Source organism: Pezoporus wallicus, unplaced genomic scaffold (assembly GCF_028554395.1).
Source record: "Pezoporus wallicus isolate ANWC-B61680 ecotype Strahan unplaced genomic scaffold, APGP_CSIRO_Pwel_v1 contig_14789, whole genome shotgun sequence".
NCBI classification, from domain to species: domain Eukaryota; kingdom Metazoa; phylum Chordata; class Aves; order Psittaciformes; family Psittacidae; genus Pezoporus; species Pezoporus wallicus.
Window position 1 is genome coordinate 114,865 of NW_026642978.1, and position 21,862 is coordinate 136,726.

Here is a 21,862-nt window from a genome sequence, read left to right on the forward strand (position 1 = left end):
ATTCCTTTCTAATCCACTGACTCCCAGCTAAACCATGGTCAGTTGAGGAACAAACCAGCAACAAAATTAATCCATGCAGCAAGTCTGCTTAATGTCTGCTGGTTCCGTCCCAGGCTCCACTCTATCAGGCCACATTCACATGCTCAAGTTGCCAGCACAAAGTATCTGCCTCTGCAGTACAAGAATGAACCCAAGAACCTGGAAGCTTGGCACTGGTGGGAAGAATCCCAAATGGGAAGTGCCACACAAAGAGATCTGCAAAGCCAGTTATTGCAGCAGCAAAACCGAACCCCCCAAACCATGCAAACAAAGCATCGCCAACCATCAGCACACCAAAACCATGCTCGCTGTGACACGGCTGTGCAAGTCACTTATAAAACTGCCACGAGGGAAGTCCGGTTGTGCATTCTTTTTCCTTTTATTAGACAGGACAGAGAATTTCCTTAAAATGCCATAACAAGTCACAGTGATTGTAGATGGTTTCTGAAATGTACGATATTGATGGGAAATACCTTTGACACGGTTTGTGTTGGGGTTCCTTTGTCACTGCAGATGTACCCTGGTCCACCAAACCACCTATCTTAAGGTTTCCTATGCAGAGAGCACACTCTGTCTCCTTCCTCCAGAAATGAACTTTGTCTAATAATCCTGCAAAATAATCAACCTTACAAAAGGCCTTCTTCAAATGTTATATTTATATATATATGTATATACATATATATACACACACATACACACATATATATAAATATAGACTTCTATGGTTGGTTTTTTTTCCCATTCTAAGCAACGTCTCAATAAAGAGATCAGCGATTTTTTATTCTACAAAGAAGCAACACATGGAAGGGGGAAATGAGAAGTCCGAAGAACATCATATCCATACCCACTGATTACACATAAAAGGAAAAAAAATCACCAGAACGACTGTCTCTGAAGTCTCCTCAATCACCAGAATTCAAGTGCAGAGGGGCCCGTCCCTGGCTCCCAGGCGGCCCCAGGGACTGTGCAGCCCGGCCCGGCCCCCCCCGCCCCGGGCGCCTCTGCACCTCCCTCCCGTGGGGCCGGACCTGGTTGGAATGTATGGAGTTTAGGAAAGGTTCCCAACAAAGACCTCACGGCCGGGCGGTCCCCTCTAGGCCAGCTTCAGCGTGCTCACAGGGAACGAGGGCATGGTCACCATAGTCACCGGGTTTAGGACCGTCTGCCCCACTAACTGCGGGTGATGGACAACCTGCGTTCCTACAGCGGGCTTGGCCATCACCGCCTGCTGGCCAAGACTCGTGGTTCCATTCACTTGCTGGTGCGAGATCGTGTGAGCAATGTGGCTCACGACGGGCTGGCTGACGGCCACGGGCTGAGGGTAGATGGGCAGCTGCTGGCCGAGGTGGGCCATGTGGTTGATGGTGGCTGGGTGCACAGTGATGTGGCCGATAGGCTGAGCAGCAGTGGTGAGTTGCACGGGGCTGGATGTGGAAGGTGCAATGTGAGCAATGTGCTTGGTCTGTGGACCCTGAATCACGTGGTTGACAGTCTGGATGACCGAAGCGTGGGTCGTGGCCGTGTGGGCTATAACAGTCGATTGCACTGTCGAAGCCGCCACGATGTGAGTCTGTGCGGGGACGATCGCCTGCGGCTGGACCAGTGCTTGTGTCTGGATGGGAGGCGGAGGGTGGGCTGGGGTCTGTTTCTGCTGGATGGGCAGGTGCTGCGGCAGGACCGCCGGGTGGTGGGAAGCAGCGTTTGTGGGGACGGCTTTCAGCAGCTCCGGGTGCTGCCGCTGGGTTACTTTTGGTAATGAGTTCACTGGCCTGTCATCTTCCATGTCCTCATCCATGTTGTCTTCGCCCTCTGCAAAAAACGAAAGGAAGAGACTCCCGTAACAAAGACAGCAGAGCATGGACTGGACTGAGCAGCCTCCCTGACCGGCAGCAGGAGGAGTCGCTGAGCTACAGGCAGGCAGAACGCATGGCACAGCATAGCAGGCTCCACCAAGCCCCAGTAGGGCAGCACACTCCTCTCCTCCCTGCTTCTGAGCCAAGGACCTGGAGGTGTGAGCAGCTCAAAGCCCCAGCTAGACAGGGGTGCTCACAACAGGCTGAAATCCCACTCGGCAGCAAGGGAAGCAACGCAAGCAGAGGCAGATGGAGAGCAGCCAGGCTGAACTCTGTCTGTGCTGAGCAGGAACATGAAATCCTTCCCTGTCCAGTTGTTCCACCAATCAGTACCACCCATTCCACTCCCAGAGTGGGAAGGGAACAGCCATGGAGAAACATGGCAGCAAGTTCCTCGTGTGGTTCTGGGAAGTGGACTCTTGCCCAGTCCAGGAACTAAGGAAGCAATGCAGGAACATGCTGACCCTGCGGAGATCAGAAGACGAGCAGAGCACCCTGCATCGCCTGCTCTAAAGCCATGCAGTAGAGACTGAAAATCTCAGAAGATACAGAAGCAGCAGGAGAACAGGGAAGACGCTTCCCTTTTTCCAGCTTTGTGGTTACTGGTAGCTCAGTGATCATTTTCAGCAGTGGTGGATGGCTGACACTCCTACTGACTCCTGCCCTCAACTTCCATCAGCCTACACTTGGAATCTACAAGCGTGTTCAAAGGTGATGAGCCCAATACAAGCCTGAATGAACCAGAAAACGGAGGTTTTCCCTTCCTGGAACCTGCTGTATGTCTGCCTGCAGTGCCAAGAGCAAATGCTGTCACGACTTGAGGGAGCTCCTGCGAGTGGATATGGATTGCTACAGCCTCCTCATCTCCAGCAAGCAAAGCACTGCACATCCACGACCGTCTGTTCTTCCTGCTGCAGATCACCGGTATGGAGGGAAGCATGCACTCTCCTAGCTCACACTGTACTGGGAATGGCACGTCACATATTCCGTCATTTCATCTTCCCTGTGAATCCTTTCCACACAACGTGAGGGTTCATTAAGTCGCTCAAACGCTCTGGTGATCCTTCCTGTACCAACTCCTTCTTCTCTACGTGGCTGAACACCCTCCCACATCCATGTACAAATACATCAGGATGCTCACACACCACCCGGTTCTAAAAGCAGAGCTGCACAACAGGAAAACTGGGTTTTGAAAGCAGAGACCTCCACGTGAGGGACCAGCAGATCAAATGCACAAACCTGCACTCTGTGTCTCCCTATGCTGATGCAGCTTTTCAGTCTGCCTTGCAGAGGCAGCAGTTGTTATGAGACCAACAGCAATCATTACAAAACACTTGAAAACATATTACTCTATCTGAACGCAAAGAAACCTTGATGGTGCTAAATGAAGACCCCCACCACCACTACACAGCCGTGCCTGTGATGGGCGGTGATGATCAGGAGAAATCTTACGGGTACCTGATGCAGTCGAGGTAGATGCCTGGTCATCCTCCGGCTGAACCGTCTGCCGGATAATCCTGTCGATCTCCAGGATGTCCATCCACTGGCTCAGCTCGTTCTTCAGCTCCGCCAGGCGCTGCTGGGTAGCAATCTTCTCTCTCGCCAGCCGCTCCATCTCATGTTCATACTCCTTTTCCTTCCTCTTTAAAGTCTAAAGACAGAGGGAAGAAAATTAAACCTAAGGAGCACAAAGACAAGCGTCATCTGCGCTAACCAGGTCACTCCCATGTCCACAGCTCCTCTTTTTATCAGTTATGCTGCTGTAAAAGGTACAGCTACACCTTTCAAACTCAGGCAGAAAGGGGAAGCGAAAGGACAAGAGTTGGCCACAGAAACCTACGGAGTCGCTTTGGCCAACAGCTTCCTGCCTTCTGAAGGAAAACCAATGAACCTCCAAACCAGAAACGCTGACCCCCATTGTGCGAGTCCCTTCAACCCCACGGGTAAGTGTAGAGCCCAGAAGCCCTCAGGGAAAGCTGTAACGTTTGCTCTCTGAAAGCATTTGCCACTCTGAAGAGAGAAAATGAAACCTTCTACCTGCATTCTTCCCCTTTGCTCTGACCTCCCCAACAAAACTGAAGAGCTAAGAGCCGAGAGCACTGAATTATGACTATGACTCATCTCAGATATATCATAAGAGGTGGAAGGCAAACACTTCCCAGCACTGCGCTTCCACCCTGCCGGCTTCCCACACTGAACACAGGACACTGATGGCACTTGTGCGCAAACACAAGAGCGAGCCTCTCTAAGCACACAACCAAATGACTCACGGATGCAGAGCACTCATGGACCACGAGGGGACTGTCCAAGGTCCCAGGTAATTGCTGGAGGTGCAGCAACATAAACCAGGCCTCCTCTGTTCTGTGTCAGTCCAAGGGAGTTCTTCGCTGCACTTCAGCATCAGTTTAGAGTTAACAGGGCCCGTACTCAGCTCCCAGCATCAGCCTCGCTTCACCCGCCTCATGAAATACTTGAAGAGCATCAGGGCTCATCACGGTCTGGTGGGAAGTGGCAAAGGGAAGGAAATGGGTGCAGCTCCCTCTGAATGCCAGGCAAGAGGCCATGGCACCACTGACAGTCAGCCACCGGAGAGTGGGGCTATAGAGCTTTTACTACATACATCTATTTCCAAGCATCCCTAAGGAAAGAAAGCATTTACACAGAGCAGACTGACTGCTGGCCCACGGCTTGAGAGATGGAAAATACCACACATCTTTGCAAGAGGACAGAAACCCCCTGCAGAAAAGGGGGGGATGGAGGAGAAAAGCGAAGGCGATGATGGAGCTCCTGTGCTAAGGTTTAAATATTTGAGAAGATAACTTGTCTGAATGGCCTTCCCCTCACCGTGCCATCACGAACACAGCAGGCAGGAGAAACCCCGAGCCCAGAACTACTGCTCTGCAGCACTTCTCTGCAGGCACGCTCCAGTGCAGTCACTCACAGGGCACGGTACCGCAAAGACAGAGCAGCAGCACGGCCTCCCGGGATCAGCAAGCAAGAAGTGCAGGAGGCTCAGCACCTTCCCAGCCCAGCACAGGCAGGTCAAGCAGGTCTGGCTTCCTGCCCTGCTGCGAGGAGCTCCCAGCACCAGGGGAGCGCTCAGCTCCAAGGTACGGGCAGGCGCTGGTGCTTGCTCATGAACCTGTAATTGCTGGAGGGGCAGAACCCTCACAGGGCCCAGCAGGGCCAGAGTCGCCCTAAGGATGCTCCCCTGCTCCTGCACAGGCTCTGGGACTCTGCTGCTGGAAATGCCTTGACAGGTGCCAGCTCCTGCAGCACCCAGCGCAGCCACACACTGCTCCCGGGCTGGGTGCTCTCCAAGGGCAGCGGCAGCAGCAGCAGCAGATGGGCTGGAGTCTCTGCTGGCACGGGCAGTCCCTCCAAAGCTATTCCAGGACAGAGCAATTCGCAGCAGTAACAATGGATCTCCCAGCTGAGCTGCTCTGCCCCAGTCATGAGCTTGGCTGTGATTCACCAGAGCCTCCCTCCCTCTCCCACAGCTCCCAGCACTGCCCTGCAGGGTGCAGCCCCTTCCCAGGCTCTGCATGGTCTGGCTGCATGCCCTGCACTGGACGAGCATGGGCACAGGAACAGACCCTGTGCAGGAACCTGCTGCGAGGAACAGGAGCAGGGACCCTGCTGCCTTTGAACCTCTTCACACCAGCAGGCAGGATGGAAGAGGGTGGGTTCCTGTCTCCCCATGTCCCCTCTGTCCAGCACCACCAGCAGCCCCTGGCATAGAGGATCTCTGGCATCTGCCCATCACCAGCCATTTTCTGCAGGTCACCCTGCCCACGCTGGGTGCCAGGCTGTCCCATCAGCCAGTAGAAAGTCCACAGTCACGGCCAAACCTTAGTCACTCTGACTTTGCTCACCTGCCTACTCACAGAGAACACCCTCAGAAGGATGAAAACTTGAGAGATTTCAAAGTTTACCTGACTTAAAGCTGTCTGAATGTGGATCAATTACAAACACCACTGCAGGGGAGCTTCCTCCTGACTCACATTATGTCATGGGCTTACTGAGGACAAGGACCTGTGCTCCCACAGCCTACACCAACCCCATGGAGCCAGCACTCCTCCCTGCTGCACCCAGCATCACTGCCAGCCTGTGCCTGTTTAACCAGGGAAGCAGCACAAGGGCAGCATCACACCTGCAGCTGCCTGCTGCGAACCCCTCCTCTTAACCTGGTTCCTGACACATTGAGCCTGGTTCCTGACACACCGACCCTGGCTCCTCTCTGTGGGAAACCCACTAGAGTTACTGGTGTCTCTGTTTCCCCCCTTGCTCAGAGAGCACTGGGAGCTGCAAACCCCCGCAGGAGGCAAGGGGCAGACACCTGGGGTTTGTTCTCTGCTCTGTGCAAGCAGCGGGGCTCTCGCCAGCCAAACCTGGTGAGACTCGATTAGAGCACAACCCCCACGTACCCAGGCAGGCAGCGTGATTCCTGCCAGCTCAACACACACACAGCCCCCGAGACTGCTCTTTTCCAAGCAACAAACTTCGGCACAGACCCTGCTCCTTACGTCTGTGCAGCGATGATCGCAGGCCTGCTTTTTTTAGCGTGAAGAAGCTGGCAGCCCCGGTTGCCCGGGCAACTTTTACTCTGCAGGGTGAGGAACTTCAAAACTGGTTTATTTTTCACTTCTATGCACTTAAAAATAGCCCACAAGAGCATCGCTGGAAGCCCTGACGTGGGGAAGCGGATCCACCCCAGGAAGGAATCATGGATTCCCCCATCTTCACGTGAATCAAACCACGACTCCTGACACCTGGGAGGTTTTGCCCGAGTTTGATGCCAAGAGCAAGCCCTTTGCTCGGCAGCACCAAGGGCCTGGGCAGTGAAGTCTCATCATGTGTCATTAAAGCAGCACAGACCACACTAAAATCCATAAACGGGTTTGCTTTTGCTCCCTGTATCTGACTGTCCTCCTTTACACATGGCAGCCTCTACCCATGTGGATGATAAAGCAAGACCAGCACAAAAGCAGTGACAGCAAACACCCAACAGCACCACTTCTAACATTTCACTCCTTTGAACCCATCCTTGTGTGCATCCCGTTTGCCAGACACAAACTCCTGTAGTCACTACACAGCAACAGCCATTCATCACTGTGAAGGATTTTCCATTTTATAGCTGGATGTAATTAAACTGCTTATCCTTATGTCAAGATGGAAAATAATGCCCCAATGCTTTCCCTGCACTCGCCTCAAGAATAAAGCCAGCCCTGCAGTCGGCATTAGTGAGGTTTAAAAGGTGTTATTAAAAAGCTCCCCATATAAACATTATATATTAGCAACTTAAGAACACACTTTCGATGATGAGCTTTTCCCAAAGCGCATTTCAGCCCTTGTGTTCTATTCCATGGCATTCACTGATTAAAAACTCCTCATCAATGAGCAATCACGAAAGCGTTTTGCAGCTTTGAGCCAGACTCCATAACTCTTTGCTATCGGGACTGCAGCTGCTGCAGCAAGCAGGAGTTACTGGGCCAGGGCAGGTCCCTGAGCACAATCCCACCTCCAGCATCTCCATGGGATTCCGCATGGACCTGACCCAGGCTTCCCACTGCCATATGGAGTTCTGGTGCCCCTACGTAATGGGAAAAAAAGCTAAAACCTAAGAAAAGGATCTTCCTTCATGGACTCCCACGGTGCAACAGATCTGCAGCACGAGCAGCCCACCAGCCTGTCGCCACAAATGCTGCACCAGAAACACGAGCCAATGAAGTGAGGAACCCACAGTCCCCAAACAGCCCACAGCCCCAGACTGTTGGCAGATACCACACTCCCCTGGAGTACTTTGGGGGGTTCATTATTGTATCAATCTGGGAGTTTTCTACTGTGAATCATGCTGCATTTTCTATGAGGTTCTTCAGCAGCTTGTTTTAAAGCCCAGCATCCATCTCAACCCAACCTGCGGCCATGAAGGGGAGCCCATGAAATCACAGAACCCCAAAGCTGGTTCCCCTCATAGCATCAGGACAGCATCCCCAGGCTCTGCATGCCAGCGAGTGTGCCAGGAGAGGTAAGAGCACCTACAGGAGCCTGCAGGAAAGGGACCTGCTCCTGCACCCTGGACCTGCTGCACCCAAGCTCCTGCTGATGCCAACGGCATCACTCAGTGGAAAGCAGCACTGGGCAGGACCAGTGGAAGTAGCAGTGGTACCCTCCTCCTGCCTGTGTGCAGCCCCAGCTGGTTGCCATGGGAACCAAAGCCATGGTTTCCATGGCAACTGCTTCATTCAGCGGGCTGCTGGAGCCGCAATCCTGCAGTGGTCCCGGCACCACTGATGGGAAGATGCAGGACGTGGCACAGCAGCACCACAGCCGAAAGCACCCGCGCAGCTACACCCGGACAGACCGCACCACAGCAGGGTCTCCACGTGCTTCCCTGAGAGGGGGACAGCACGAGGGATGTAATGAGCACAACAGGCTCAACCCAAACAGCACCAAGTGCTCAGCCCTGGAGAACCGCAGGATGGGGTCCTGCAGGGACCAGTTCCCAGCAGACAGCTTGGGAGCTGAGGGCGGCAGGAGCACAAGGCCTCCAGGTTACTGCTGCTGGTGCACCGGTGTCGGGTCTCAAAGTGAACCTTTTACAGGAGCACCAAAACCAAAATAAAACGTGCAAGGTCAAACAGAGACCACCCCATGCTCCCCAGAGGCCTCACCACCAGCATCCTGCAGCACAGGGATCCCATCCCGGGCACCGCTGCCTCCCTGTGGATCCTTCCAAGGAACCCCTGGTGCAGGCTGACCCATGGACACAGACCCCATGGACACTGCCAGCAGCCTCATGACCCGGCTCTTCCCAGTGCCAAACCCTGCGCAAGGAAGGCAGCCAAAGGGCAGTGCTGTGCTCCGGGAGGCGGCTGCACCCTCACATGCACAAGCACAGTGACTTCAGGAAACAAGCAAGTCACTGCTGCAGGGGCTGCACCGGCTCTTCTGCAGGTACAGAAGTGAGCTGAGGAGGAGCAGTCATCACCAGGTCTGCGCACCCACCACTTGCAAGGGAAGGGATGAGTATCCAGATAGAAATACTTCACAGAACAGGAAGGAGCAGAGAAATCCTGGGGAAATAAGCACATGACATGCTCTGCTATTCACATTCGTTATCTGCACATCGTTAGCACTTAAGGATCCTGGTAAAGAGACACTGGGCCATAGTATCTGGAACGCAACTACAGCTGACACACGGCTGATTGCACTGGCCTTGCAGACCCAGGAGGAGCCAGCGTCCTGAAGCACCGCTCTCTGGACAAAGTACAAGCAGTTACTAGGGCAGAGGGCAGGGAGAATCCGGATCAGGAAGACAAAGAATAAATTCAGGAAAGAAAAAGGAAAGGCAGCAAACGACTGGAACATGCAGAACACAAACACAAAGCAGGGAAAGGGAAAGCCATGCCCAGGGAAACGCCGAACCGTGCTGGCTTCTCCCAGCAGATCTGGTTCCTGTGGGACTCTCACGGTTAAGAGGAATTCAGTGTTAAAAAGATGTTACTTGCAGTGACTAAGTGCTAAGTTGGTACCACAGCCCTGGCAGGGGATGGTGGCCCCAGCATAAGCTCTCATGAACCACCCCCCCGGCAGATGATGACCACCATGGCGGGGGACGAGGTGCTGGTGATACAGAGGATGCCAGCCTCCCACACCACCCCTCTTCCCCGCACCTCCATCCCTGTAAGGAGGTCAGTGCCAGTTACTCACATCCCGATGGATCCACCTACGTCCCACAGAGCAGATCTGGGTTACCAGAGGATTTCTCTAACCTACCTCCCCCTATTGTTATGGCCACGGTGGCAGTGGGAGGATGTAAAACCCAGTTGTTAGGTACAAATGACTCCAGTACCTGTGCACAGCTCTGAGTCACAGCTGTGCACACGGGTGAAAACCTCTGCCTCTGTGCTTAAGGGTTTAGGATTGTTGTGGTGCCTGACAGCACTGACTCCCCACTGCTACTCATGAAGGTATCCTAAGGCTGGAGTTACTCTGCCTGGTACAAGTCCCAGCGGGCGGCCTTAGGGTAGCTAAAGCCCCACAGAAATCCCAGACATGAAGCGACAGGAAGGTGCTGGGGACAAGCTCTGATTCACGACACACACTGCTCAGCAAGAGCAGAACACAGCAACCACCAACAGCCCTGCGCACCAACCCCACTGCAGAACGCTTGCAGAATGAGACCCAGCTTCTTTAGAGGCCACTTCCTCTCAGACCTCAGCCTTTGGGGAGCAGAGGCAAAGTCACGCTGCTCCTTCCAGCGCCGCAGGAAACGCCACTATCACCCTCGGGGAGCCCGTTCCTGTCCTCAATGAATCCAGGGAATAACCGGGTACCTGCCCAACAGGAGGCATTTAACGTGCACAGGCCAGTGGGTCACAGCCAGCACCTCCCCTTCACACACCATCTCCCCTCTGCACTGCCCCAAGATGACCCAGCAGCCCAGTTACTCAGATCAGGATGTATCCCAGCACCACAGGACCAACAGCCCCCACCTGACACCCTCATTGTCACACTGGGGACTGTTTTCTCCTGGGGGTGCTACACTGGCTGACCCTGAACGAACAGCATGACACCAAGAGAGACTGAAGATAACAGTAAGCAGCCCACAGTCAAAGGGACATTCTAACCCTAAACCTGATACAGTATTTTAACTTGTGATGACGTAAAAGGTGAGCAACAAAGATAAAAGGAGAAGAAACTGGGAAGAAATTAATCCGTTTTCTCCTTCTCTGTTTTCTCTTTGGTTGGTTTGATGCACGTGTTAACATCCTGGGCAGGAGCAGCTTCACTTGCCATCAGGTCACCCACCTTCCATGGCCTGTGTGGGCCCTCCCCACAACGACAGGGAGGAGAGAGACAACAAAAGTCACAGCTAGAGAGAGAGAAGTGTCCAGATAAAGCCATGAGAAGTGCAGGGCAGGCCCAAGGCACGGGCAGGATCAGTCACCACTGATCTCTGATAGCAACAACTGAGACAAGCAGCCTCGTAATAATCACATTCCTATTTCCACACCCTCCAGAGCACGTTTTATCAGCATTGCTATCACATCAGAGTAATGCCAACACAACAACGGGAGATGAAAGCGACTCCAGCTCCCACTGCTGCACCACAGCACCACCTCATTGACTGTTCTGCAGCTGACGCTGGCCACGGGGATGGGAAGTGTGCAGGGCTGGGCTGGGCTCTGCTGCGCTCGGGCACACACAACACTTACTGCTTCCTTGCAACTACCTGTTTGTCATTTTAATTGTCAATAACTGCGTCACGGCAATTTTAAGGCGGATCAACACGTACCCTAGCTACAGGTAACGAGAGCAGGAGCCCAAACCACGCTGTGACTGGTGCCACAGGCCCGGCCTCCTCCCCGTCAGGCTCCCAAGGGAAGAACAAACTCACAACCCAGCCAACCAACCAGTCACAATGTCTGGGGGGGCTATTTTTATCTGGGGGGTTTGCCTTGTTCTGAAGGAGGGACCTGTGCATCAGTACCCATATAGCAGAGCCCATGCAGTCAGCTGTAATTATCACCACTCGCATCACACCACGTGCACTCCTCTCCAGCAGCAGATGACACCCAGGACAAGCAACAGCACCCAAATACAACCTAAACCAGCTACCACACAAGCAGCACTTCTGTGCTTGCTCACAGGCTGGTTTGGGTTTTACAACCTTGAGCACTTCTTTAAGCTAGGACTTAAATGCCTGATAGCAGAGATTCCCTAGCAATTACAGAACTGTCACTGCTTACTGCCTTCAAGTGTCCTGAAACCAGGACATTCACCCCTTCCAAATGCTCATGGATGAGTCAGGAGCCAGACACTGTTAAAAACCTCACCAACCCTTTGGCAAAGGTTAAGGAACAGCTTCCACCCGGTGCCCAGGGTTCAAACACGGGGCACTGGAAACACTCCACTGCATGACACGCTTTGGGGCCACTCCTGCCAATAAAATCCACTCGCTGCTCTGTGGATGGAGCCTCCCTCCGGGCACAGGGCTGGATCCCAGGTGCCTGCACTGCCCTGGAGCCTGCAGTGGTTTGTGCCAGCTCCAGTACAAACCCTCCAGTTTGAGGATGGGAATCCCACGTTTTTCCACCCAAAGATGTGCAAGTCATCCGAAGGGAAAACGGTGCCAGTGTCCTGCAGGCTCAGCACAGTGCCGAGATACACGCTGGAAGCTTTTCAAACACACCTGCATTGGGAACGGGCTGGCTCGGATCAGCTCGCTCAGTGCCAGGGGATGGGAAGCTCCTTGAGCATCCCCAGCTTCTCACATTGAGCCCCATCTCCCGTACTGATGCAGCCCAGTGCCATAGCTCTGAAGCTAAAACCAGTTCCCCAGTGACTCTATTAAGGGCAGGAACTAGAGCCTCCACCTGCTGTGCTCCCACTGACTCCAGAGGAAGATAAACCCTACATCCAAACTCTCACTTGTCCCACATTTTTAAGCAGGTTCCAACCTGCTTTACTCTACAAAATGCTATGTTTTTAAAGGCCTTATTTCTCATCCCCGTCTGAAACGTAGATGACACCACGTTGCATGACCACAGCCTATTGCTGCTGGAAGCCTTTAACATTGGCATAGAAATTCAGGCTAATTAGACAAGATGGAATCAACTGATCAGGTCAGGTAAACAGCACGAAGCAGCTCTGCCTGGCACGAGAGTGCTCTTCACGTGAGGACTGATGGACCCAGTTCTCATTGGGAAGTTTTAGAGAAGACAAGTACATTCACCTCGTAGCTGGCACAGAATGAAACCTAGCAGTCACAGCTGCACTTTCCAAGGTGGGGAACTTGACTGGACTCAGCATCACAGCCTGGCTTATGCATCTGGATCAATAAGGCTGTCACTGCAGTGCCTGAATGTCAACAAGTTCTATTCTTTATACAAATGGCAGCATCAGATGTGTGGGTTTGTCTGTGGTACAGCACCTCCCTACACCAGAAACCACTGGGTCTGTAGAGCTCTCCTGCACCTGAGGAACACCTAAACCCTGACCTAAGCATTCCTGTGGGACTCCAAAACCCCACTGGTCTCATCACAAACCTCTGACTTCAATCTAAAGCAGTGGCACACCACACAGGAAAACCACTGTTTTCCAGTGGCCACTGACTGGCCAGCAGGCAGCTGAGGCCACAGGACACTGTGTGAAGCCAGCTCAGCCAGGCAAAACCCACCCTTGTCACCAGGTGAGGGCATGAGGGAGGTGCCCCTCCAAATGAACAGCACAGTGATTTACTTGGGAATCGAGAGATGTCGGGTACTGTCAGTCCTGTATGCCTCCAGGAGGGGTTTTGAGCATGAACCTTTTTAGCTCCTGAGAAAGGCATCAGAGCACAGCAGCTGTGGGAGATGGAGACTGCTTTACTTTGACTACGCATTCACAGTCATCCACCAAAGTCTCTTTCTTAGAGCAAATACTCCTCTGCAGGACCAAGGCCCAACATTCATCACCACAGCATCCCCCCCAGTACTTTAGCAGTACCCCAGCAGCATGTGCCACAGCTCAGATCACAGCAGTGCCCTGCTCTGCAGTCCTCAAAGCATTTACTCTTTGCCTTGTGCACGCGCTGGGAAGCTCAGTTTTATCAAGTATTTGGCAAACACGTTATTATTCAGTCAGCATTTATCTAATATTTTGTAAGCACGTTACTATTTAGTCAGCATCTGAGCCTGTTCTGGTGGGAAGCTGGCAAACAGGCAGGGTTGTGGAGCTGGAACCCGCAGCTGGGCTCACACACAGCCTCTCATCCTGGCTGTCCCCTTGTCACCTGGTGAGCAAATCACCTGGACACCATCATACACCGAATGTGCAGTAGAAAATAACTCCTGAAATGGGAGGTGCTCAGGTACCCCAGTGACACAGTTTGAATGTCACAGAATCCCAGACTGGTTTGGGTTGGAAGGGACCTTAAAGCTCCTCCAGCTCCAACCCCTGCCATAGGCAGGGACCCCTTCCACTGGAGCAGCTTGCTCCAAGCCCCTGTGTCCAACCTGGCCTTGAACACTGCCAGGGATGGGGCAGCCACAGCTTCTCTGGGCACCCTGTGCCAGCGCCTCAGCACCCTCACAGGGAAGAGCTTCTGCCTAAGAGCTCATCTCAGTCTCCCCTCTGGCAGGTTAAAGCCATTACCCTTGGCCTGTCCCTACAGGCCCTTGTCCCAAGCCCCTCTCCAGCTTTCCTGCAGCCCCTTTAGGCACTGGAGCTGCTCTGAGGTCTCCCTTTCAGGAGCCTTCTCTTCTCCAGGCTGACCCAGCCCAGCTCTCCCAGCCTGGCTCCAGAGCAGAGCTGCTCCAGCCCTTGCAGCAGCTCCATGGCCTGAACACAGAGAACAGTCTGGTTTCAGGGCTTCAATTCCCTTCCAAATCAGATGATTGCAACATTTCCTAAACGGCAAAGGAATCCTCAAAAAGACTCGAATCTCAGCACCCGGCTGCACCTTGGAAACTTTCTGGAAGCCTCCAGTGTTGTGGCTCCTGCTCTGCAGGGAGGAAGGCGAAGGGTGAGGTAGCCACATAACCAATGTGCTTCATGGCTCCAGAGCCCACCCCAGCTCCCGCTGAATCACCCTCTAACAGGATTAGTGACTTCCAGCTGCGTTCAGCCTCATTTCCTTTGTGCAACAGTGTGCTTAATTGCAGAGACTCTCATTTACTGCTGCAGAGCACAGCCCAGCTCCGAGGATAAATTAACATGACAGCTCCATGGGAAGTTCAGAATGTAACTTTTTGACTTATCTGATTTGATGCAGATACAAGTATTTCAACCCAGCCAAGGACACAAACAGCCCGTTTCTAAGAAGCTCCAGCTGGAACAGGGGAGCAAGGATTCTGTAGGAAGGGGGGCTGCAGCAACCAGTGCCCTGCCACACTCCCATGGGCACAGAGCATCGGCAGCGCAGCGCTGCAGGCTGGCACACTGCACTGCTCCTCAGCAAGACTCACTGCATTTGGATTTCGGGTGGGTTTTTCCCCTTTAGTGCAAAACTACTTTGTTGTATTGGGAGTAAGAGGTTTTACTTGTTAATCTCCTTTGTACAATTCCTCTGCTCTTTTCAAGGGAGGGAGGTGAGCACCAAGCCTGTCAGTGACACTCCAGGCCTGCTGCAGGATTTGCTGCCAAGAAAGCAATGGTTCTATTATTCTTTCTTGCCATCAGACCAACCCTGTGCTCCTGTTTGCAGATGAGGCTGGGACCCACCTCATCCCCCCTTAGCTGGCAAGAGGGGTCCAAGCCCAGTCTGCAGTCTCACCAATACTCTCCATAACTGCTGGGGATGGGCCAGCATCGCCTGCAGGCAGCTCATCCCATCCCCACACCCATGCACGCTGCCTTTGTTGAGACAGAGCAAAGCTTAATTCAAACTGAATTAAATAATAATAATGCAAAAAAAATAATTCTGACCTCTGAGGAAGCAAATCAGATTTCCAATAATCTGGTTTTTCTCAGACACACAAACGGAGCGCTCAGATTTCCAGCACAGCCACATCCCAACACAGACCCACAGCCCGGCGCTGCCAAGGAAAACCCGGCTTTGGGATACTCCCTGTGAACTCCAGCGAGCGGCTGCCAGAGGCACCACTGCTGCCTGGAGAGGGGAGGATAAGGGGAGGAGGAGGTTACACAAGCGCCCACAGGGCAGCGAGCCAGCCCTGCTGCAGTGCAAGGCAGGCTCTGCTCACTCACTGCTCACTCACTGCTCAGCACAATCACACGGCCCCACCAGGCAAGCGCTGGTGTTCACCATGTGCTCGCTGCACACGTGGAAGTGGACGCTGCCATGGGAGTTCCTGTCCAGAGCATGGCCAGGAGGGGCCTGAGGTCACTGTGACCTTCGCTGCCCGGCTGCAGCCTGAGCAACCCTCTGCCAGTGCCAGCCCAGCGATGGAGGGACAGACGGGGGATGCAGCAGCGCGTGGACCGGCCCCATCCGAGTGCTCCGGGCACCCCTGGGGTGTTGTGGGTGACAGCGAGCACGTCCCAGTGCAGGCACTTCTGGCACAGGAGCTGGAGCTGCACCCACAGCCCATGGCCTCAGGGTGTTGGTCCCTGCCTGCACCCAGCTGGGTCCCAGCCACCAGGGTCCTGCAGCACCCTAAGTGTTCACTGAATGGTTAAATACACTGCAGTTAACACCACCCTGAGATCCCCTCCAGCCCCAGACGGTGGGCACACAGAACAACACAGGCACACCAGAGTAGTCAGGTCAAGAGACCTGATCCCAGCCACCTGATTCCTGGAATGGATAAAACAAAGGCAGTATTGAAATGGACCCTGTGAGGCAGAAACTTAAAGGAAACAAAATGCAGTGTTGAACCTGTGAACACCTTCTGCACCATCAGAAAAGCAGTTCATACTTCTTAAAAGGATGTGATGAGAGTTTAATTCCTAGCAATTTACAGGGAAGTTGGTGCATGCACTTGTAGGCAGCACAAAACTGCATCATGTCCAAGCCTCAAAACACTCCACAACAGACCCGGAGAAGACAGAGAGGAAGAACTGGCCATCTCCTCCGATATCCTCAAAGAGAATCTGTAACTGCCTCCAAAAGCACAGAACAAAACCACTGCCAGCGAGCAGAGCCTGCTCCTGGATAGCCTGCACCTGCATCACCATTCACACAGCATCGGCCACCGCACCAGGAACAGCTCCATCTGTGACATCCCAACTCCAGACTCACCTCCCGACACCAGAGCGCGTCATCCCATCACTCCATCTCCCTCAGTGCTAACGGAAGCTGCTCTGCACAGACACCAGCCTGCCTGCCACCACATGGCACCTCACACCTTTGCTAATGCCCATGTGGCTGCACTACAACCACATCTTCAAAATGACCTCCACGAGCAACACAGGTTTCTCCTTATTTGCTGTCCTCCAGCAGCTGGTACCATCAGAATCTGCCTAATTAGAACTAGGGAGGCACCTGCGAGCACTAACGAGGAGGGCTGAGCTGACCTAAAACTCTGACCCTCCACAGGAACACTGCTGCAGGTAATCAAGATCCAGCACTTGTGAGCCCAGGAATCAAAAGGTATCTGAGAGGAAATGGCAACAAAGCCAGGAAAAAAAGACAACACTTTACAGTGGGAAAGCCCACTGTGAACAGTCCTCAGAGCCCTTTATTCCAGACACAATGTGAGGTCTATGTGTTCTCTTCATTTGCAATATAATTTAGCAACTCTTCCATTTTGCAGATGAATTTTAATTGCAATGCATGCTATTGATTTCACAACCACAGAGGACAGCTCTGAGAACTTCTTTTGTGCTACCATGAACCACTTTCACAAATACTGAATACCCAAACACTAACACTTATTGCACTCCACTTGCAAGCACAACAGCTGAGGTGCAGCTTTGCTTTCTCCCAGTCTCACTCGTGGTACCCCATCCTCCCAGAGCTTTGTGTTACAACCCCAAACTCCAGCCCTTGCCCACCTCCAAGCAGATGACTTGTACTTGTATCTCCACCTCATCAAACATCTGAGACACTCAAAACCTTCACGGAAACCTGTCTTTCCTAACCAAACAGAAAACCTCCCCAAAACATGTGGATTAAAGTTCTCTTTAGTCCAAAAGGGAGCAGCTGCAGTTTATACAGCCTGGGTGTCCCTCTTTAAGATCATCTGAATTATCTGCTCATTGCACCACCATCACTGATGGGGATGACTTATGGTTAACTTGGAGCTGCCAGGGTAAGGAAACCACATGAAGCAAGTGTTCCTAGAAGGTCTGAATGTTCTGGAAATCTGGAGTTTCCAAGTGACTACCCTCACATGGAAGGAGAAGGAGCAATGGGAGCTCTTCTCTCCCCTTTTCACGACAGGAAAAAGCAACTTGGTTTAAGCAAAGTCAGCACCATTCCTGGCTTCAGTGAAGTGCTGCCCAGTGCAGCCACACGAGCGCACACGTACCTGGATGTATCTCAAGGCACTCCTTAGGACACTGAGGTTTGAGGTCTTCTTGTCGTCGACGTTGGGGATGTTGCGCTTTAATGTCTCAAAGCATTCTTTCAAATGGGCCCGTCTAAAGGAAACAGAGGTGTTTTATCAGCTTGGGCAGCACACACCAGGCACCACTTTAGCAGAGGGGCAGAGCTTCACTGGGGCCTTAATCAAGCAAAGCACTCACACATGTGCATAGCAGTCACCTGCCTGCTTACAACAGAGCCAGCTCCGTCCAGCAGGAACACTATGGGGTTCTATGCATGGATTCCAGTCCTGGCTGTGTCAGGAAATCACTGTGTAGTCTTACATGAACTGTCTCACCTCCCTGTGCTGCTGTTTCCACTTTCACTGCATTCCTGGTTTAACTATCCAGACTTACAACAGTTTTGGCTCAGGAAGTGGTCTTTATTCTGTATTCACACCGTGCACAGCCCCCTGATCCTGGCTATTTTATTGCTTCAAATCAAGTGAAGTTACACTGCTATGCACATAGGGATTTACTCTGCAGGGTTATTGCAATGCAGCACAGAGTGCAGTAGAACACAGGCGGAAGCAAGAGATGCTGAGCTGAGCTGTCAGGAAGCAAAGCAATTCCAGGAGCTCCAGGGAAAGTCACTGGGAATTCTGTTCAGGTTGTTTGTTACAAACAAGCAAACAAACCCCACCAAAGCCAAACAAGCAAACAAACCCCCACCAAAACCAAACAAGCACTGAAAGACTGCAGGCCAAGCCAAGAGGGATGAAGGGGTAAGAGGGAATGACAGCAACCCCCCAGCCCCTGGCTTTCTACGCACCTGTTCTTCTCCAATTTATTATGTACTTCCCTGGTCCCAACCCTGTAACCCAAACAGAACAAAGATAAACTCAGTGTCAGTTCAAAACTGCAGCCATCCAACCTGTTCTTCCAGCAGCGTGTCTAGGACATACAGGTCAATGTCAAAGAGCACTCGAGGTGTTCAGGTATCCCTGCTGCATCCACACTTCCACCTCTGCTTCACGAAGATACAATCAATACTTCGCATGAGATGGGGCACACATTATGCACACACTGCACACAGGATACAAACAGGCACAGTGTGTTTGGGTTCTGACCTGTCCCCACCCTCCGAACCAGGAATACTTTTAGGAAAAGCCAAATGAATCCACGTTACCCCAGTTCTTCAGCTACAGCGGTGATAAAGTACATTAATAGACACGTGGAGGCTTCAAGTACCTTCCATACACTATGGGAAGCAATTGCTTGCCTTTGGCTGAAGATACCCAGCCATGGAGCGTGTTAATGTTTCATAAATATTTAAACCAAGTATTTGACAGCCTTTTCCCACGAAACCTTCCCCAGCCGAAGGAGACTTCTTTCCTAATGGAGCAGCTCTGGGCAGACAGCGCACGCCCCATGGGCTATCCCATCCAGAGGCACTTCAGGAATCCTCCACACTGCTCAGCTTTTCCCGGTGTGCCTGTGCCAAGAGCTCTGGCAATCCCACAGGGTACCATGCCTGGATTGCAGCATGGACACGGCGATGCTGCCCTGGCTCCCAGCTTCCCAGAGCACACGGGCAGTTTGCTGGAGCAGCCGCAGCCATCCCAGAGCCACCAGGAACCCCCCTGCACCCCTCAAACCCACACAAGCCCCCCAGGGGCAGCTTCACTTGACTGAAGCACAGAGGCACCAATCCTTCCTGCAGCTGAGCGGTTTACAGACAAGCTGCAAAGATCACAATCCATCTTTGAGGAATCACACTGGCATCTTACAAAGGCCATTAGCTTTACACATTCTTACCTACTTTTATGCATTTTGGGATCTCTACACCCCAAAGGATACCATGAACCCTTTTTTTGTCCACTACATCCTACACCTCCTCCTGCTCCCACAGGATGATACTGAAACTGCCTCCTTGCATGGAGAATGCCCACGGAGAAGGTCAGTACCATCTGACAGCCCTGTGCTCCTCTCACAGATGGGTTACAGTGGCTCCGCACTGCAGTTCACAGCAAACACTGTAAGAACCAGACCTGAGGAAAAGCAAGTGAATTGCCACATCCTGGACCAGCATCCCATTGTAAACCCCACTGCAGTCACCCCCAGCTGCAGGCAGCTGGGAACAGTCAGAGGTGTAGACATGGATGGGAGGAAAGACAGAGCAGACCCAGGTCATTGCTGCCGCTGCAGGAAGGAAGGCTGAGGGGCCAAGGGAAACAGGTAGGAGCTGGCTGCAGAGAGGGAAGGATCTGTTCTGCAGGCCACAAGCAGTAACACCAGGCTGTGCATCCGGATACAGTGATCTGGAAACGACCGCCTGAGAAGACAGAGCCTGCACCAGCCCAAGTCCCTAAGAACAAGTCAGACAAACACAAACCTGGAGCCACATCAGTCACAAGTCCTGCCCGAGGGCGAGGACAGATCAAAGCGCCTTCAGTCCCTTCCGGCTGCAGGAGCTCTCAACAAGCAGGAGGCCCTTAGCACCTACAGCACTAAGAAACTGAGACAGCAGCTACGGTCACCTCTGTCCTGGGGAATGAAACCTCCCAGATCACATCCCTGTTTGCAGGAAGGTGCCTGCCAGCAGCGCTGCTGCATGACTTCTCTTGCAGAGATCTGCCAGACGCAACAGCAGATGCCACCTGAGATCAGAGCAGTGCTGGGACTTGGGAACACACTTGTCCTAACACAGGTCTGGCCTGGAAAACTAAGTCCTTGTACAGAATTCTACAGTGTGTGCTAGGGCAAGGAAAATACACACAGAGCTAAGGAACGCGCTATCAGAAACCAAAGAGGCACCCAAATTCCACGCATCCTGGTGCTCCTGATCCAACAACTCTGCAGCAGAAGCAGAGCAGCTTCTGCTCCAGGCCCGCACCGCTCTCGGTGCCGTTTGCCTGCTCCCATGCCATGCACAGGACGCACTCACCCGCCAGGTCTCTTCTTCTGCTCGTTTGGTTTCGTGTCTTCCGCCGGAGCCAGCTTCAGCATGCCGAGCGGCGCGGGCGCTGCCGGGTGCTGCAGGGCCGCCTGCGGCTGGGGCTGGATGGGCTGCTGCTGCACCACATGGTGCTGCGAGATGGCCAGGACGGGCGCTGCGTAATGCTGGAGCTGCTTCGGGCTGCCCGACGGGGGGGGCGCGGCGGCCCCGTCCGCAAGGAGCGGCCCCGGCGGCCGCTGGAGCACGGGCGCGACCGGCGGCGCCTCCTGGCTGAGGCCGGGCGCGCTCACCAGGGGCTGGTGGCGCTGGGCGAGCGGCGGGGACAGCGCGGTCTGAGCCTGCTGGGGGGGGCCGGTGACAACGGGGATGGGAATGACCGAAATGGGGGCTGCCAGCGGCGGGGGCGGCGGCGGCGGGGCCGGGGCCGGCGGGGAGATGGGCACCAGCAGCTCGCTGCGGGGCTCCTCGGGGGACACGGCGCTGTTGGCCCGCGGCGCGCTCCCCTTCCCGGCCTTCTTCTGCTCCTGCTCCCTCTCCAGGCGGAGCTTCTCGTGCTGCTCATTCTCCTCTGCAAGAGACACCGACAGTGGTTAATGGCCCTTCCCCATCCAAGGCCTTAGACCAGGCTGCTGACAGCGGCACACGGAGCCCGCAGCAGGACCCGTGCCCCTGGAGACCCATCCCATGTCCCAGCCGTGCTGCACCTTCCACTCGCTGCCCCTTCCCTCCAGCATGGGCTCTTTAAATACAACCCACCTGCTGCTCCCGCATTCACCCTTGAGGCCAAGCTGCCAGGGGATGCTGGCTCCTCCGTGTCTGCAGCAACCCCAGCATCACCGGGGACAAGGCACCACTGACCACGTGGAGAGAAACGCCCGATCCAGTCACTTCCCTCTCCCGAGGTGCAGCACTGCGAGGCCTCTGCCAAGGGCACGCATTTCTGAGCTGAACAAGGGTAATGGACCTTGGAGAGCCACGGCAGGACCTGGCCGGGGGCCTGTGCCTGCTCTTACACAAGCCCACAGGCATGGGCTCAGCACCCCGAGTGATGGCTGCTTCGGCAACACCTTCCCAAAGCCCTCCCTGCTTGTGCCTG

At 53.7% G+C, this 21,862-nt stretch overlaps 1 protein-coding gene across 1 annotated transcript; it reads right to left on the reverse strand.

The window, feature by feature from the left end:
• Positions 1-1,003: 1,003 nt before the first annotated feature.
• MNT (MAX network transcriptional repressor) lies at positions 1,004-21,353 on the reverse strand (the record flags this gene model as incomplete). Its single annotated transcript, XM_057396467.1, has 5 exons — positions 1,004-1,848; positions 3,351-3,543; positions 17,813-17,924; positions 18,640-18,681; positions 20,755-21,353. Coding segments are annotated over 5 exons (1,662 nt in total), but the record flags the coding sequence as incomplete, so codon positions are not given.
• Between the last annotated feature and the right edge of the window lie 509 nt (positions 21,354-21,862).